The sequence below is a fragment of the Coregonus clupeaformis genome, chromosome 18 (assembly GCF_020615455.1).
Source record: "Coregonus clupeaformis isolate EN_2021a chromosome 18, ASM2061545v1, whole genome shotgun sequence".
Lineage (NCBI taxonomy): Eukaryota > Metazoa > Chordata > Actinopteri > Salmoniformes > Salmonidae > Coregonus > Coregonus clupeaformis.
The window spans coordinates 47,289,285-47,308,343 of NC_059209.1; the positions used below are offsets into that span (position 1 = coordinate 47,289,285).

The following is a 19,059-nucleotide window of genomic DNA, read 5'->3' on the forward strand; positions in this document are numbered from 1 at the left end:
ATTTTCAAGCATGGTGGTGGCTGCATCATGTTATGGGTATGCTTGTCATCGGCAAGGACTTGGGAGTTTTTTAGGATAAAAATAAACGGAATAGAGCTAAGCACAGGCAAAATCCTAAAGGAAAACCGTGTTCAGTCTGATTTCCAACAGACACTGGGAGATAAATTCACCTTTGTGTGAATACTTATGTAAATTAGATATTTCTGTATTTCATTTTCAATACATTTGCTAAACTTTCTAAAAACATGTTTTCACTTTGTCATTATGGGGTAATGTGTGTAGATGGGTGAATTTTGAATTCAGGCTGTAATAGAACAAAATGTGGAATAAGTCAAGGGGTATGAATACTTTCTGAAGGCACTGTATAATCCTGAATCTTAAGAGGAGGGCAACTCTTTCATGTTCAGAGGCACATCTGCTGATGGTGATGATATTCAACTTCTTCCAGATGATGAGAAGCGATAGCAGAAGACAGTATGAGACACATCGTCTCAAAATAAACCTGGCTTACTATAAATAACCCAACCCTCTGGGAGACGTAATACATAATGTACATGCTGGTAGTCAATCCTCCCCCTGGCCAACTGGCTAAACCAACTGTGCTACAGGGGCTCATTCCAACCAGCATGCATGGCTTAGGGGCACAGTGCTCTAGGGGAACTGAACAGACCTTGGGAGCTTTCTACCCACTGATCAACAGAGGAGAGGAAAAAGCATGAAAGCATATCATTCTTGTCTCTCTAGGACACGAATCCTAAGATATTACTTCCCTGCTCACTTCACCTTTCTCTGCTCCAGTGGGAGTAAGAAAAACATCTCCCCCAACTGTTTATGTTCATTGACTCCCTCCAAACCTGTGTGTGAGCATATAAAGAGTGGAGGCGAGAGCTCTGTCTAATAACTCTTGGCAGAGGTTTGCTGATATTAAACCATTAACAAGCACACTGGGGTATGTCAAATGCTCCCAGGAATGCTGTGTAAATGAGGATCCACCACACTATGCTCCCAGGATCTGTTTTCCAGGAAAACTGACAGAGACTCCCTCCTAGCTGCATCCCCTGTGCTGCACTGTGCGCCACATCATCTACTCTCTCCTGTACCACTGAGGGGGAGTTAATCACTGTGAAGGACACAGACACCCAAACCCATTCAACCAGCCCCACCCCTCTGAACCATCTATGGTCAAGACGGATGATTCCCCCAACTAAAACCACATTCAGCGGTCCAGTTCTGGTCAGCAGTATGCTGTTTATTCACTGAGCTTTAATGTGGTTCTGACAAACCCAGTTTTCCCTGTCTGACCCACAATTAACGCACTGACATCACTTTTCTTTTATGAATGACTATTTCAAACTTGTGAAAGTTGTTGTCCCTTCAGCCTTAAAAACCTTATTAAACCTTCGTCTTTCTAAAGACCAACGAAACTACTAGTAAAGCGCCAGGGCGGTTTGTTTTCCTTTCCAACACTTATATGTTCAGTTTACATTGTAAATGTCTTGATCTCTGGACCCTAAGAAAAGAGTGTTGATTCCCAGCCATCATTCTATATTATATATTTATATTTTAGTCATTTAGCAGACGCTCTTATCCAGAGCGACTTACAGGAGCAAGTAGGGTTAAGTGCCTTGCTCAAGGGCACATCGACAGATTTTTCACCTAGTCGGCTCGGGGATTAGAACCAGCGACCTTTCGGTTACTGGCACAACGCTCTTAACCACTAAGCTACCTGCCGCTACATTCTAGTCATTGTCCTCTTGAGACCAGCTGTTCTTTTGGGTCTATCTGGGAAAGAGTGATGACAAACTTCCTGTCCTAGGGCACTGTTTACACTCCTTTCCCTGGCCGGGGAAGTCACCGCAACCATAGCCAGGGAACAGTGGAGGCTGCTGAGGGAAGAATGGTCAAAATAATGGCTGGAATGGAGTAAAATGGATGGAATGGAGTGAATGGAATGGAATCAAACCCATGAAAACCATGTTTTTTATGCCATTCCATGAACTCCATTCCAGCCATTATTAAGAGCTGTCCTCCCCTCAGCAGCCTCGACTGCCAGGGAACCACGCCACATCAATGGTAAATGCTCAACTTTTTCAATCCAATGTACAGTAAACTACAGCTCGGAAAACAAAGTGTTTTTGAGTATTCACTCTCAGTGATAATCAGACACGAAAAAGGAGAATACAATCTCACTCCCAGCGGTAAGCTAAAGCAACAGCAAGCACTATATTATGGTATTATGCAATATTAACTCAACTTCATAGGCCTATTGTTTAATATCTACCATATGGTATGTATCAACTCTACACCAACATGTATGTTGAACCCATTCAAAATGTGTTTACAATAATTGTGCTGTTCTTACTGGAACACTTGTAGAGTTTGCGTGCCTGTGTGATATCCCCTTTGCTTAGCCTTGTCCTCTGGCCAATCGGTGGTCTCACTCCATTGACATCATAGCGTGGCAGGATGGTGTCCAAGAAGATTCCTCTGCATTTCAGGAGAAGAGACTGCTGTTAGATCAAAACACAACAAAACCAGGAAGGCACTCGCACATACACACTGTCGCACACACACATTGGTGTAAAGTACATAAGTAAAAATACTTTGAAGTACTACTTAAGCAGTTTTTTGGGGTATCTGTAATTTACTTTACTATTTATATTTTTGACAACTTTTACTTTACTACATTCCTAAATAAAAATAATGTACTTTTTACTCCATACATTTTCCCTGACACCCAAAAGTACTTGTTACATTTTGAACGCTTAACAGGACAAGAAAATGGTCCAATTCACGCACTTATCAAGAGAACATCCTTGGTCATCCCTACTACCTCTGATCTGGTGGACTCACTAAACACAAATGCTTTGTTTGTAAATGATGTCTGAGTGTTGGAGTGTGCCCCTGGCTATTGGTAAATTTAAAAAAAAAAAAGAAAATGGTGCTGTCTGGTTTGCTTAATATAAGGAATGTGAAATCATATATACTTTTACTTAATTTTAGCAATTACATTTACATTTGATACTTAAGTATATTTAAAACCAAATATTTTAGACTTTTACTCAAGTAATATTTTACTGGGTGACCTTCACTTGAGTCATTTTCTATGAAGGTATCTTTACTTTTAGTCAAGTATGACAATTGGGTACCTTTTCCACCACTGTACACACACTCAGATAATACATGTTCACTGTGGTGAAGCCTAAAGATCCATCAGCCAGCAGCTAAACTGCTGCCAGTTACACTGACAGTAGGCATTATTTAGGGATCTACTGAGGATGCTGAAACTTAGGGAAGCATCAGGCCACAGCTTTGCCTGTGTGAGTCTGGTGGCCTGCCAGTAGGACCTGAACCAAGGAGTGAGATCTACTGTATGGGGGCAGACAAGGGGCTTGGAGGCCATATACTCCCTGATTCACTCTCTCTGGATCAGAAAGGGATGAATTTAAAGGTGAAGATGTGGAAATGACAACTCAAATAATAATAAAGATATGTATAAGCCTTTGAATTCATACATGTAAAAACGAACACATGAGAAAATATGTACAAAATGTCCCCCCCCAGAGGACATAGGTAGTTCAGATGGGTCTGAGGGTCAGAAGTGACCTCACACTGACCTCATCATGTGTGATGTACTACTTCCATCTGTACAGGCTGTACAAAAGAAAAAGTCCAACACTGCAAACCAAAAGCCCTCCCCTGACAACTCTATGGGAAAATCTAAAACTTGATTGGTTTGTTGTATGGACAACAACATTTAGCATAAGGATTCAAAGTCTAAAGGAACAAGAACGATTACAAAGAAGTACAAAAATCACACCATGGTTGCTTGCGTTTAGCTTGAAAAGGAACAGTTGATGCCGAAAAAAACAGACCTTTTCACACCACTTTCTCACTTGACACTTTGCTAGTTTATCATCTCCTTTTCTCTCTCTGCAATGGCGAGCAAAGGCCTGCTCCCTTGCCGTTCCCATGGTGACATGCCCATCAATGCCAGGCATGTGCAAACAGAGCAGCCTGAGCTAACAGTTGAAGCACTGCCTGTCTGCCTGCCTGCCTGCCTGCCTGCCTGCCTGTCTGTCTGTCTGCCTGCCTGTCTGCCTGTCTGGCCGCCTGTCTGCCTGTCTGTCTGCCGTATGCTGGCTGCCGGTGAACAACGCCACTCCAGCCGGTGTCAGAGTAGACAAAGGGCACACTGGAAGGTCTTTATTTGAGTTGGCTCTGCTCCATGCACCAGGCCTGAAAAATGTCCCCAGCGTAGGGGGGTGGATAGAGCCCATGGTCGGGTAACATGCCCCAGACAAAAAGCATGGGGAGCTGCCTTACTTGTCCCCAGGAGACACTTCAAAACATGAGGGCTGCCCATGAAATCTTCCCAACAACAATCTCGGCAAAGGCCCTGGCTTCCCACGGTGATTTACAGTAAAAACGCTGTGCAAACACACAGGCTAATAATGGGGAAACAAAGGGAGAAATTGGGACAGGTACATCAGCCAATCAGCATGGGAAGTGTAAACCAGATCACAAACCTCACAGTGACTTGAGAAAAGCCAACAGGAGCCCCTTGTCTCCTGTGATGTCACGAGAGGCTGTGTCCTGGAGGGACGTTACATCCCCCTGAGATGGCTGCAAACCCAGACAGCTATGGCTCCATCTGCTGGTATGGTCGGGAACTCCAACCCTCTATGGCCAATCTTCCCACGCAGCTGAAACCAATCAGGAGCTGATGAGCTGAAGGTTTGTTGAAGGGAAGAGACACGGTCTCCAGGCTGGGCTCTCTGGAGGACAAGAGTGCTGCACGTCCACTTCCATGAGGAATATAAGGATTTGGAGATACTTACCTTTGGGAAATACTCACCTTTGGATATATGCACCTGTGGAAATACGTGTGGGACATTTGGAAGGACGTTTTGCTGGGTTGGCCACTAGCTGCAACGTGGAATACAGTAAGACTGGGGAAAAGTTATTTGAGCGAGGGAGAGTTATGATTTTGGATGTGGAAGAGACATCCCTGAACTGTTAACCCTTAAAGAGCCACCAGAGAACAGAATTGTGTTATACTTTCGTTAGTTTCCCAAGACCTTTAATAAAATCCTTGTTTTGGTTGAACCTGGTCTCCTTGCACTACTTGAGCAATCCCGCTGAAAGCTGTGTAGCCTCTCGTGACATCACAGATGGTGGAGAATACAGGCACGCTCAAGCGTTAATAGTGCATGTCAGAGGAGGATACCGAAGGTTTGATCACCCAGTTTTCCAAGTTGGCCGTAGGCTCCCCGCCCGACTGAAATGGAGGACATATTGAAAGCCCTTGTTGCTGGCCAGCAAGCCCAGATGCAAGCAAACGTGGCTCTCTTGGAGGAGCAAAAGAAAGCCAACCTTCTGAAGGCAGAGGAATTGCAGTTGCAGAGACAGAGGGTGGTCCAAAATACCCGCCCAATAAAGGCAAGTGACTTTATATCTAAGATGGGAGCTACCGATGACATTGAGGCATACCTGCATGCATTTGAGGCCACGGCCACTAGGGAAGCCTGGCCCAAGCAACAGTGGGTTGGTCTGTTAGCCCCCTTTCTAACCGGGGAAGCGCTGAATGCTGTCCGGGACCTGGGCCCTGACCAGGTTACTGACTATGATGCCCTGAAGTCTGAGATCCTCAGCAGATATGGACTCACAAAGTTTGGTATGGCCCAGCGCTTTCACAGTTGGACCTTCCAACCAGACCAACCTCCTCGGGCGCAGATGCATGAACTTGTCCGAATCGAAAGGAAATGGCTGGATCCGCAGAGGAATACAGCAGCGGCGGTGGTGGAGGCCGTTGTGGTGGATCGTTACTCTACGCGCCCTGCCTTATGAGGCAAAACGGTTCATCAGTCAACAGGCCTTGACCACGGCTGATCTGACCGTGGAAGCTGTGGAAAAGTACCAGGCCACAGCGGAGATGCTGAATGCTTCCCGAAAAGACCCCAGGAGTGCGGCCCCACCACAAATGGGGAAAACCCGTCCAAAGGACCCCAAGGTCTCGAACCCCGCCGCGTCAGGACTTATCCCGGCTCCAGGGGGAGCCAGAAACCAGGCGGGTCCAAGAAGAGTACACCAGGATGGGGAACCTCGACAGTGTTACCGGTGTGGGGAGATGGGACATATCTCCTGGCAGTGTGGGAAACCAGCCGATGAACCTATGCCCACTGCGGAGTCCTCCAGCTCAGCACCCACACATCGTTTTGCCTCGCTCTTGGGAGTCGTAGATGGCGGCCCAGATCGACCCCCCCACCTGCCCGGTAACTGTGAATCACCATGATGTGGAGGCCTTACTGGATTCTGGTAGCCGGGCCACCCTGGTGCGTAAGGATTTGGTGGGCCCAACGTGTCTGACCCCGGGGAAAGTCCTCCCAGTTTCCTGTGTCCATGGGGACACCAGAGAATACCCCATTACTGAACTTACAATGACCAGCACACGGGGAACCATACACACGACGGCGGGGGTGGTTGATTCCCTCCCCGTCCCTGTCCTAATTGGACGAGACTGCCCAGCCTTTTACCCACTCTGGAGAGAGTCTCAGGAGAGGATAACCCGAGTACCTCGGAAACGGAGAGGCAAGACTCATCCTGGGAAGGCTCCGGTGCAATCCTCCGAGTTACTCACTCCCGCCCGGGCTCTGATAGGGATGGCAGGTGCCCAGACCGACACCGAGACTGGTCCGGATACGGGAGAAGAGAACGCAGCCCAGGAAAGTGCTCCGTTCTCCAGTGAAGAAGACGTCCCAGGCACCCAAGAGCTTCCCCCTCTCACAGGCCAGTATGGTACGGCTCAATTACAAGATCCTACTCTTGCAAATGCCTTAAGAAATGTGCAGGTATTAGAAGGTGTAGTGTTAGGTGATAAGACAACCCCTACTTACCCCCATTTCGCAGTAAACCGGGGGTTAGTATATCAGATAGTCAAGAAAAATGAGGAAGTGCATGAACAGCTCCTCGTGCCACAGCCCTATCGGGCCACAGTACTCAACCTAGCCCACACACACCCGCTAGGGGCCCACTTGGGGGTAGAGAAGACTAAGGAAAGAATCATGCAACGTTTCTTTTGGCCAGGAGTACACAAAGAGATAGAGAACTACTGCCGTAGTTGCCCTGAGTGTCAGCAGGTTGCGCCAAAGCCCACATATAGAAACCCGCTCATTCCCTTGCCCATTATCGAAACTCCTTTTGAGAGGATTGGATTAGACATAGTCGGGCCCTTACCGAAAAGTGCCAGGGGACATCAATACATTCTGGTCATTCTGGACTATGCGTCCCGGTACCCGGAGGCCATTCCGCTGAGGAAGGCTACATCCAGACAAATCGCCAAGGAGCTGTTCCGTCTCTCAACTAGTCTGGGAATCCCAAAAGAGATATTGACGGACCAAGGGACTCCATTCATGTCCAGGGTGATGAAAGAACTCTGTGCTTTACTGAAAATCAAACAGCTGAGAACCTCGGTCTACCACCCCCAGACAGATGGCCTAGTCGAACGTTTTAACAAAACACTAAAATCCATGCTGCGGAAAGCGGTAGGGGGAAGATGGGCGCAACTGGGATCAGCTGTTACCATACATATTATTTGCGGTGAGAGAGGTACCTCAGTCTTCTACTGGTTTTTCACCCTTTGAGCTCTTGCTTTCCTACAGACCCAGAGGACTGCTCGACATCGCCAAGGAGGCCTGGGAGGAGCAGCCATGCCAACAGCGGACACTGATCGACCATGTAGGGGCTATGAGGGGAGAGAATGAAGGCCATCTATCCCATGATGCGGGAACACCTGGAGGCCAGTCAGCGGCAACAGCAAGCCTCCTACAACAGATCTGCTCAACCCAGGGAGTTTAAGCCGGGGACAGAGTGCTGGTCCTGGTGCCAACCGTTGAGTGCAAATTCCTGGCAACCTGGCAAGGACCATATGAGGTCATTGAACGCATGGGAGAAGTAAACTACAAGGTGAGGCAACCAGATAAAAGGAAAACTGAGCAGATTTATCATGTTAACCTTTTAAAGAAGTGGCACGCCAGAGAGGCGCTGTTCAGCTCTCTACCCCCACAGAGACCCAGGAACCGGCGCGAGAAGAGGTTCAGCTGGGTCCAAATCTGTCCCCACATCAACGACAGATGGCCCTGGAACTCGTGGAGCAGAACCAGGATGTCTTCTCCTCCCTTCCCGGTCACACAGAGGTGGTCCAACATGAGATCCGCACCATGCCTGGCCGAACGGTAAACCAGCGCCCGTACCGCGTGCCAGAGGCTCGTAAAGTGGTTATACAGAAGGAGGTAAGGAAGATGCGGGAGTTGGGAGTAATCGAAGAGTCCCACAGTGCCTGGGCAAGTCCCATCGTACTAGTTCCCAAGCCAGACGGTTCAGTACGATTTTGTAATGACTATCGAAAGTTGAATGAAGTGTCTGAATTTGATGCATACCCAATGCCTCGTGTCGATGATTTAATAGACTCCTTGGGGCATGCTCGTTTCCTAACCACTCTTGATCTCACAAAAGGCTACTGGCAGGTGCCCTTGACCCCGGCGTCTAAGGAGAAGACAGCCTTTGCCACCCCGGGAGGGGCTCTACCAGTATACCCGACTTCCGTTTGGTCTCCACGGGGCACCTGCCACGTTCCAACGCCTGATGGATCGAGTCCTTGCGCCCCACAAGAGGTACGCAGTGGCTTATTTGGATGATGTTGTTATACAAAGTCAGGATTGGGCCAGCCACCTACCCCGGGTACAAGCGGTGCTGGATTCGCTCAGGGAAGCAGGGCTCACGGCAAACCCGAAGAAGTGCAAGGTGGCCTTCAGTGAGACAAACTACCTGGGGTACACCATTGGGCGGGGGTTGGTCAAACCACAGGAAGCCAAACTGCGGGCCATACAGGACTGGCCGCAGCCCATCAACAAGAAGCAAGTAAGGTCATTTTTGGGCCTCGCTGGCTACTATAGACGCTTTATTGCAGATTTTGCTACCATAGCTGCACCGTTGACGGAGCTGACGACCAAACGCCACTCACGAATGGTGAAGTGGAACCCTGCGGCGGAGGCGGCTTTCCTCAACCTGAAGCGAGCACTCTGCTCCAGTCCGATCCTGGTGGCACCAGACTTCAAGAAGGAATTCATTGTCCAAGCGGATGCTTCGGAGGTGGGTCTGGGTGCTGTCCTCACCCAGGCACATGACGGTGAAGAACATCCCATTCTCTACCTAAGCAGAAAGTTACTTCCAAGAGAGAAGAACTATTCAACGGTGGAGAAAGAATGTCTGGCTGTAGTCTGGGCCCTGGAGTCCCTTCGGTTCTATCTCCTGGGCCGACGTTTCATGGTGGTATCTGATCACGGCCCTCTGCAGTGGATGGCCAAGAACAAGGAATCAAACAGTAGAGTAACCAGATGGTTTTTGAGCTTGCAACCGTTTAACTTTTCTGTTGTCCACAGGGCTGGCAAGCACCACGGCAATGCGGACGCCCTCTCCCGGCGTGATGCCTTCTTCGCTGCCTTTACCCCGACGAGGACGTCGGTCCCGAGGAGGGGGATGTGTGATGTCACGAGAGGCTGTGTCCTGGAGGGACGTTACATCCCCCTGAGATGGCTGCAAACCCAGACAGCTATGGCTCCATCTGCTGGTATGGTCGGGAACTCCAACCCTCTATGGCCAATCTTCCCACGCAGCTGAAACCAATCAGGAGCTGATGAGCTGAAGGTTTGTTGAAGGGAAGAGACACGGTCTCAGGCTGGGCTCTCTGGAGGACAAGAGTGCTGCACGTCCACTTCCATGAGGAATATAAGGATTTGGAGATACTTACCTTTGGGAAATACTCACCTTTGGATATATGCACCTGTGGAAATACGTGTGGGACATTTGGAAGGACGTTTTGCTGGGTTGGCCACTAGCTGCAACGTGGAATACAGTAAGACTGGGGAAAAGTTATTTGAGCGAGGGAGAGTTATGATTTTGGATGTGGAAGAGACATCCCTGAACTGTTAACCCTTAAAGAGCCACCAGAGAACAGAATTGTGTTATACTTTCGTTAGTTTCCCAAGACCTTTAATAAAATCCTTGTTTTGGTTGAACCTGGTCTCCTTGCACTACTTGAGCAATCCCGCTGAAAGCTGTGTAGCCTCTCGTGACATCACACTCCTAATAAGGTTATCTGAAAACACACTGACCACACTCTCAATACAATCCACAATAACAAAATGTATCTCTAAACAGTAAAATAATGGAATAAGGCTATACTCTGGGAAAATAGGAATGCTCAGTGGTGAAATTACAACAAAGCAGAGTGCATCAACAATCATAAAGCTACTTCATTCTAGCACATTCTGTCTGTACAGTTAGAAAATAAAGGTCTAGACAGCCCATTCTGTGCAGTGGCCTGGCAGTGTTTGTATCCAATCTCAGCCTCCTTGTAGAGAAAGAATCTCTCCCGGCTTCCCAAAATCCGGTTGCCACGAGCGCATGGCAGTTTATTTGGGACGAGGTCCAGACAGTGAGGCTGCAATAGGAGGCATTGAGGAGAGGTCCAGGCTCGGTGAAAAAGAGGGCAGAAAAATAAGAACAAAAGGAGAGCTAACAGCTGGTTCTCATATCAGAGAGCTGTGTAGTAATGATTACGGTCTGGTCTGGCCTCCCTCTCCTCCAGCTTTCACTCGCTTTGCGTGTGCCCAGACTCACATTACAGTCACATTGGGGAGCTGGGGCCTATCAAACCTCTTCCTGCAATTGGGAAAGGGGCATTAAATTGGAACAACAATCACTGGTGCCGCTGTCTGTACCGCTAGACAGTTACAGATTTTGTTGATGTAAAATATATTTAGAAGAAAGTTTGGGTCGAATTGCACAGAGGGTACCAAAATTCAATCACATACACATGGCTGTGGGAGGGAACCTCATGTTACTGGTATGTTAAACTCAGTGCCAGGATACTCCCCCATTGTCACGCAATTCACTATAGACTGAACACTGCCTGACAAAGATGTCATGAAACCTTTATGCTGGGTTGGTATGCATTATACACTGAACAAAAATATTAAATGCAACATGCAACAAATTCAAAGATTTTACTGAGTTACAGTTCATATAAGGAAATCAGTCAATTGAAATAAATTCATTACGCCCTAATCTATGAATTTCACATGACTGGGAATACAGACATGCATCTTTCGGTCACAGATAACCTTTTTTTAAAGGTAGGGGCGTGGATCAGAAAACGAGTCAGTATCTGGTGTGACCACCATTTGCCTCATGCAGTGTGACACATCTCCTTTGCATTGAGTTGATCAGGCTGTTAAATTGTGGCCTGTGGAATGTTGACCCACTCCTCATCAATGGCAGTGCGAAGTTGCTGGATATTGGCGGGAACTGGAACACGCTGTCGTACACGTCGATCCAGAGCATCCCAAACATGCTCAATGGGTGACATGTCTGGTGAGTATGCAGGCCATGGAAGAACTGGAACATTTTCACCTTCCAGGAATTGTGTACAGATCCTTGCGACATGGGGCTGTGCATTATCATGAGCAAATACAATTGTGTTCGTTGTCCTTAGCTTACGCCTGCCCATACCATAACCCCAACACCACGGGGCACTCTGTTCACAACGTTGACATCAGCGAACCGCTCGCCCACACGATGCCATACACGCTGTCTGTCATCTGCCCGGTACAATTGAAACTGGGATTCATCCGTGAAGAGCACACTTCTCCAGCGTGCCAGTGGCCATTGAAGGTGAGCATTTGCTCACTGAAGTTGGCTACGACGCCAAACTGCAGTCAGGTCAAGACCCTGGTGAGGACGGCGAGCACGCAGATGAGCTTCCCTGAGATGATTTCTGACAGTGTTTGCAGAAATTCTTCGGTTGTGCAAACCTACAGTTTAATCAGCTGTCCGGGTGGCTTGTCTTAGACAATCCCGCAGGTGAAGAAGCCGGATGTGGAGGTCCTGGGCTGGCGTGGTTACACATGGTCTGCAGTTGTGAGGTCAGTTGGACGTACTGCCAAATGCTCTAAAACGATGATGGAGGCGGCTTATGGTAGAGAAATGAACATTAAATTATCTGGCAACAGCGCTGGTGGACATTCTTGCAGTCAACATGCCAATTGCACGCTCCCTCAAAACTTCAGACATCTGTGGCATTGTGTTATGTCACAAAACTGCACATTTTAGAGTGGCCTTTTATTGTCACCAGCACAAGGTGCACCTGTGTAATGATCATGCTGTTTAAACAGCTTTGTGATATGCTTTGTGATATGTCAGGTGGACGGATTATCTTGGCAAAGGAGAAATGCTCACTAACAGGGATGCACAACATTTTTGAGAAATTTGCTTTTTGTGCGTATGGAACATTTCTGGGATCTTTTATTTCAGCTCATGAAGCATGGGACCAACACTTTACATTTTGCGTTTATATTTTTGTTCAGTGTATAATTACAATGACATCAAATTGACAGCTCATTCTCCAACTCAGTCCCAAGTGGACTTGTTTGGCCATGCTTTGATCCAACGGAAACAGACAGAAACAGTGCTGAACTGCAGCCTAAAAAAAGAGATTGGATGGACACAACCCAAATAAGCATGCAGTAGTCATAGAGGCTGGGCTGGTCCAAACCTCAAACAGCCACTATAACACCACTGTCTCGGTCTGTGACTGACAGGACAGCATCTGGAGAGATTTCCAGATACGTCAGACAGGGAATCTGGAAGAAAGAGGTCAGCTAGCACCCAGGGACAAACTGGCACGGTGGAGTATCATTAAGATTATGACACATTCACTGCTCTCCTTTTCAAGCCTACTTCAAGGCCAAGAATACATTTTTTTGTCACATGAATTTCAAATAGCAGCAGCATGTACTACAACAGCACTAAGAGAGTTTGGTTTGAGTCGACAGCAGTTTTCCTGCTGTATTTTTTTGTTTATTCATACATACATTCTACAGAAACAAATCTTAGAGGGAAAGGTAAGATAATATGAGACAAAAGCTTTCTTAGTAGATTCTATGTGGCCATGAAAAAAGAAACACCTGGGAAAGAATGCATACATCTGATGTGATTTATTACACTCCTTACGTCCTTATTCTTTTATTAAAGACTGCATAAACCGTCTTTGACGCCTTGATCACAAATGCCACAATAGATCACTTAAATAAACAGGATCAGTTTGATTCTGTACTCTCAGAGATTTGGCTTGTCAAGTCAATGTCGGGGAAATTACAGTACATATAATGTCTCCATTTCCCCATACCTAAACATGTTTATCTGATCATTAGTGTTTGACCTAAATCCCGCTAACACCTGGGAGCCATGAAGCTAGCCAGCAGACACCTCAGGAATAAAACCCTATAACTGCCTGGTATGTGGGATCATGTTGCTAACAACGATCAAAGCCTCTTCAAAGAGGCCGTATGTGGCATAATGAGGCAGTTCACGCTATGAGAGGAGAGCTTTTACAAGGAACTTCACAGATGTATGAAAGTGCCACGCAGCCTGATGCAGCAGGGCCACTGGTGCTAGCTGCTCTACCTAAACCTGAACCTGGGGATGGATGTGGAGGTTTACTGGGATGCTGCTACACTCCAGCAGCAGGAGACAACCAGGGGAGGGATAATTGGAACAACCTGTGGCTGTGGGTAAAAGCTAGCTCATCAAAAGGTAGACATAATCAAACCTTATCCATAAATGCCCCCCCTTAATACATAGCTGCCACTGGACAGCATCCTTACTGAGAGACTTAGCTATCTGAAAGGCTACCTGGAAGAAATGTATATGATATATGCTCAACCCCATTATGCAGAACAGATAGGCATTGTATTACATGGGGGTTGGTAGGCAGGCTCTACTCATAGAGTACAGAGGGACTGGGTAAGGTGGACATGAGGCTATATAATATCAAAAAGTTGGCGCTGTCTAGGAAAACGTAGTAAATCAGAAACATGACCAGGATTGAAAAGGAAAGCTCTGCAACTCTGCTCTTTCAACTCTACTGACATGTTACTCCAGGCACCCTGATAGATTACACTATTTTACCCTCTGAAATCCCATTACAAGGACGAGCAATAAATCCTGTCTGAATCTCACAGAGATCAGTTCAGCCCATGAGCATTTCCACTGCATGCTAAAATGTAAGCGGTGACCGTTGAGAGTTAAAAGATCCAAGGCAAAATAAACTTGCGGAAGAAAGAGAGAAAGACACTCTCAAGAAGTCGTATCTTCTGCAGCTGTTCTTCCTTTAAGCCAAGGCACTGACACATTCATGAAGTCTATCAATCAGTTGTTTATTGAAATTTGTTCTGCTTCCCTGTACTTAAAACTCATCAGACCGACCGCCATACAAGCTGAGTAACAGAGAGAGCACTGTGACAAATTAGGATGAGATTCTGTCACCCAAGCTAAAAATGTCAGCAGGGCAATAATTTAATAGTACACTCTCAGAAAAAAATGGTACGATTAGGTACAGTATTCTTCCCTGGGGTACAAAAATATAAAAATATAAAAATACACGAAATGTACAGGTAACTGCCAAAATAATGGAAACACTTGAATAAATGAGGGCTACGAAGTATGTTGAAAGCAGGTGCTTCCACACAGGTGTGGTTCCTGAGTTAATTAAGCAAATAACATCCAATCATGCTTAGGGTCATGTATAAAAATGCTGGGCATGCCATTAATTTAGCTACCATGGCTATGGCCCCATAGGATGACAATACCACCATCCACAGGGCACGAGGGGTCACTGAATGGTTTGATGAGTATGAAAACAATGTAAACCATATGCCATGGCCGTCTCAGTCACCAGATCTCAACCCAATTGAACACTTATGGGAGATTCTGGAGCGGCGCATAAGACAGTGTTTTCCACCATCATAAACAAAACACCAAATGATGGAATTTTTCATTGAAGAATGCTGTCACATCCCTCCAATAGAGTTCCAGACACTTGTAGAATCTATGCCAAGGTGCATTGATCCGCTGGACCCAGATTCGAGTCCTGGTCGGGGCTACCCACCCAATTCACTCCATTGGTGTCAGAAGTGGGATAGCGGTAGTGCTGAGCAATTAACCAAAACTTAATTTTGTTATTTTTCGGTTTTTAAATAACTAATTGACCTACATCAGTTAAATTATTAGAATTCCATTTCGTTCTATTTTTTTCTGTGAGTTTGATGCTCAGTTTCTGTAGAGATAAATCAGATCAATATTCTGCATAGTTTAGCACAGAAAACGTGGTAATTAACTACAATGACGATAATCCATTGCGCGCCCGCTCACTTGTCTGGTCTGTGTGGAGCAGACACAGAGACCACGTTGACCAAAACATTTACATTTTAGTCATTTAGCAGACGCTCTTATCCAGAGCATACATTTTTATTTATTTATTTATTTTTACATACTGGCCCCCCGTGGGAAACGAACCCACAACCCTGGCGTTGCAAGCGTCATGCTCTACCAACTGAGCTACACAGGGCCAAGAGAGAATGCGCTCTATAGAGATAAGATGATGACTTGGAATGAAATAATAAATTAATCAAAGAAAACAAATATTTTATTAAAATAATGTGAATAAATGATGGTTAATAAGTGATAAGCAGTAATGGGCAGTCACTACCATCATGGGACTTTTATTTATTGTTTTATTCTGTGTTGTTACAGCATTCAACCCACATAATGCATAGTGCATTTAATGTGTAAAAATTATATTTTGTAATTATCTAACCGAAATCGAACCGAAAAAGCACGAATCACTCAGCACTAGATAGCGGAAAGGCGTGTACACGAGGGACTTGATATAGAGAAGAGGTAAATTTTTGCCACTTAAAAGAAACGGTTTTGTTACTGGTGGTACCCCGCAAAGGCAAATGTGTACCTTTTCCAAAGGTACGCTTTTGGACTATATGGTACACTATTAGCTCTTTTAAGGTATGAACTGCAAGTGTAAAATTATATACCTATAACTAATGGTACAATGGATGTACCTTACAGGGTACCACTACAGTGACAAGAGTTTATACCCATCTAAGTACAATTCTGTACCTTTTATTCTGAGAGTGTATTAAAGGACTCTAAACTTCAATTTGTGCAACCTTTCATAAGCCTTGACACTAATATAAAACAAAGTAATGAAATTAAAGAGACTTTGACACATAGTAGAACTAGGAATAGGGCTGTTGCGGTGACCGTATTACCGCCACGCTAACAGTCATGAGTCATGACCGCAGTGAAATTCCACGTGACCGTTGAGTCACTGTAATCTCCTCTTATGCACTCTGGACATACATTGGTAGTACCCAACTCACTAACCACCATCAGGTCGCTAATGGCCTGGTACTCAATGCTCTATTGTCCCTCTAACCACGCTGACATCAATGCAAATTAAATCAAAAATCACATCAAACACTTATCATCAGAACAGTATCATGCTTTTAAATCTCACCATTAGGCTAAAAAAATGTTGACCTCACTGGGATGATTAATTTGAAGAAAGAACTTCAACAGGTGGAAACTGAGTGGAAAACATGGTCGTGGTGGATGTTGTTTCAAAGCCAAACACAACCAAATGGACAGCGCTTTCTAAGGTGATGATTAATACAAAGCATTTAAGACGTTGCATGTAGAACGCCCATTCGCATATTAGAGCTTATGCATAGGCCTATATATGACCCCAAGCACGAAAAAATAAACCTGAATTAAAATAATGATTGTGCGTTTATACAATACATAGCCTACCACATATTACGCACGGCAGAAAAAATAAAATAAAACAACTGATTTAAGATGTCTTTGGTGCATAATTGGTCTGGTTTATACTCCAAAATTAAACAAATTCTAGTAATTGCCTTTGAGTGTAGACTGTATTATTATGCATACTGGATGGACTGGTTACCTTATGCTATTCTCCAAACTTTCTATCCATGAGTCTGGGAGAAAACATATTTTTATTTGATGAGAGAACAGGGTGTGCAGCCTGATGCAAGCTTTTTTTATGACTTTTTCAAATAGTCAATAGCCTATAGTCGCATCATGCAGCCCATATATGTTTTGATTTCTAAGACATTTTAAGGTTTGTATAATTCACAACTAAATTTGCCAAACAAACGACATGTACAAAAGTATGTGGACATCTGCTCGTTGAATATCTCATTCCAAAATCATGGGCATTAATATGGACTTGGTCCACCCTTTGTTGCTATAACAGCCTCCACTCTTCTGGGAAGGATTTCCACTAGATGTTGGAACATTGCTGCAGGGACTTGCTTCCATTCAGCCACAAGAGCATCAGTGAGGTCGGGCACTGAAGTTGGTCGATAAGGCCTGGCTCGCAATCAGCGTTCCAATTCATCCCAAAGGTGTTCAATGGGGTTGAGGTCAGGGCTCTGTGCAGGCCAGTCAATTTCTTCCACACTGATCTCGACAAACCATTTCTGTATGGACCTCGCTTTGTGCACGGGGGCATTGTCATGCTGAAACAGGAAAGGGCCTTCCCCAAACTGTTTCCACAAAGTTGGAAGCACAGAATCATCTAGAATGTCATTGTATGCTGTAGCGTTAAGATTTCTCGTCACTGGAACTAACAGGCCTAGCCCGAACCATGAAAAACAGCCCCAGCCCATTATTCCTCCTCCACCAAACTTGACAGTTGGCACTATGCATTCGGGCATGAAGTGTTCTCCTGGCATCCGCCAAACCCAGATTCGTCCGTTGGACTGCTTCGCATTGCGCATGGTGATCTAGGCTTGTGTGCGGCTGCTCGACCATGGAAACGGGCAGTTCTTGTGCTGACGTTGCTTCCAGAGGCAGATTGGAACTCGGTAGTGAGTGTTGCAACCGAGGACAGCTACGTGCTTCAGCACTCGGCGGTCCTGTTCTGTGATCTTGTGTGGCCTACCACTCCGCGGCTGAGACATTGTTGCTCCTAGACGTTTCAATTTCACAATAACAGCACTTACGGTTGACCGGGGCAGCTCTAGCAAGGCAGAAATTTGACGAACTCATTTGTTGGAAAGGTGGCATCCTATGACGGTGCCATGTTGAAAGTCACTGAGCTCTTCAGTACAGGCCATTCTACTGCCAATGTTTGTCTACGGAGATTGCATGGCTGTGTGCTCGATTGTATACACTTGTCAGCAACGGATGTAGCTGGAATAGCCGAATCCACTCATTTGAAGGGGTGTCCACATACTTTTGGCTGTGTAGCGTAACTCTAAATCTAGCGTATAGGACCTATTTCAAATTATCACTTTTACGCTCAACATAGCCACTTCATATGCGCACTCGCTCCTGCGTGGGAAAAATATTATTTCTAAAATCGTATAATATAAAATAAAATAATGGGACTTATAAGCATAAATTGTCTGCTAAATGAACAAGCCTACAGCCTATGGCATGGAGCATAGCCAGATAACATACAATAGGCCGACTCATACACAGTTTCTTTAGACCTGCCTAAAATAAATAATGGATTTATTGTGATGGTGTATAATAAATTGATTTATTATACTTTTGTTAAATGTAGATGTTCCAAAGGCGCGCATCAGCGGCTTGTATGCATGGAGACCTGGAGATGCTAAACATGTGATTTGCATGACAATAACCGGCTTACAAAATGTCATGACCACCACAGCCCTAACTATGAAGAGATCAAACTTTCAGCAGTAACATAGAAAATATATTGAGAGAGATATTAAGAGAGCAAAAGTTACATAGTCTGGGAATCTGCTCTCTGACCTAGACTGCAACTGGTTTCTATGATGTCTGTTCTGTTTTGCTGTGTATGAAGTGGAACTTAGCCCAGCTCCTACCTTGAGAATGTATTCCTGGCATAGTGCATGATGCTGTCAAAGTCATACACTTCTCCCATAGAGTCCACCTCCCCTGGCTCCATCTTCAAGAAGTTATACTCCTGTCCTGTGAATGGAAGCAAGAAAACAGAAGCTGAAACCTACCCCTACCTCAAATACTGTCCCATCATACTGAATGGCAAAAGTGAGTGGTTATCACCTAGAAAGGGAAAACTATGTTTATCACAGAATCATGTGATGGTCTCATCATAGACACTTAAAA

At 45.6% G+C, this 19,059-nt stretch overlaps 1 protein-coding gene across 1 annotated transcript in view; it reads right to left on the minus strand.

Moving 5' to 3' along the window:
• Nucleotides 1-19,059, minus strand: part of LOC121530881 (bone morphogenetic protein 1) — a 49,666-nt gene that overhangs the window by 12,300 nt on the left and 18,307 nt on the right. The window contains exons 6-7 of the mRNA XM_041836194.2: nucleotides 18,798-18,903; nucleotides 2,363-2,487 (exon numbers count right to left, since the gene is read on the minus strand). Of these exons, the coding sequence (XP_041692128.1) occupies nucleotides 2,363-2,487; nucleotides 18,798-18,903 (231 nt within the window). The remainder of the gene's footprint in view (nucleotides 1-2,362; nucleotides 2,488-18,797; nucleotides 18,904-19,059) is intronic.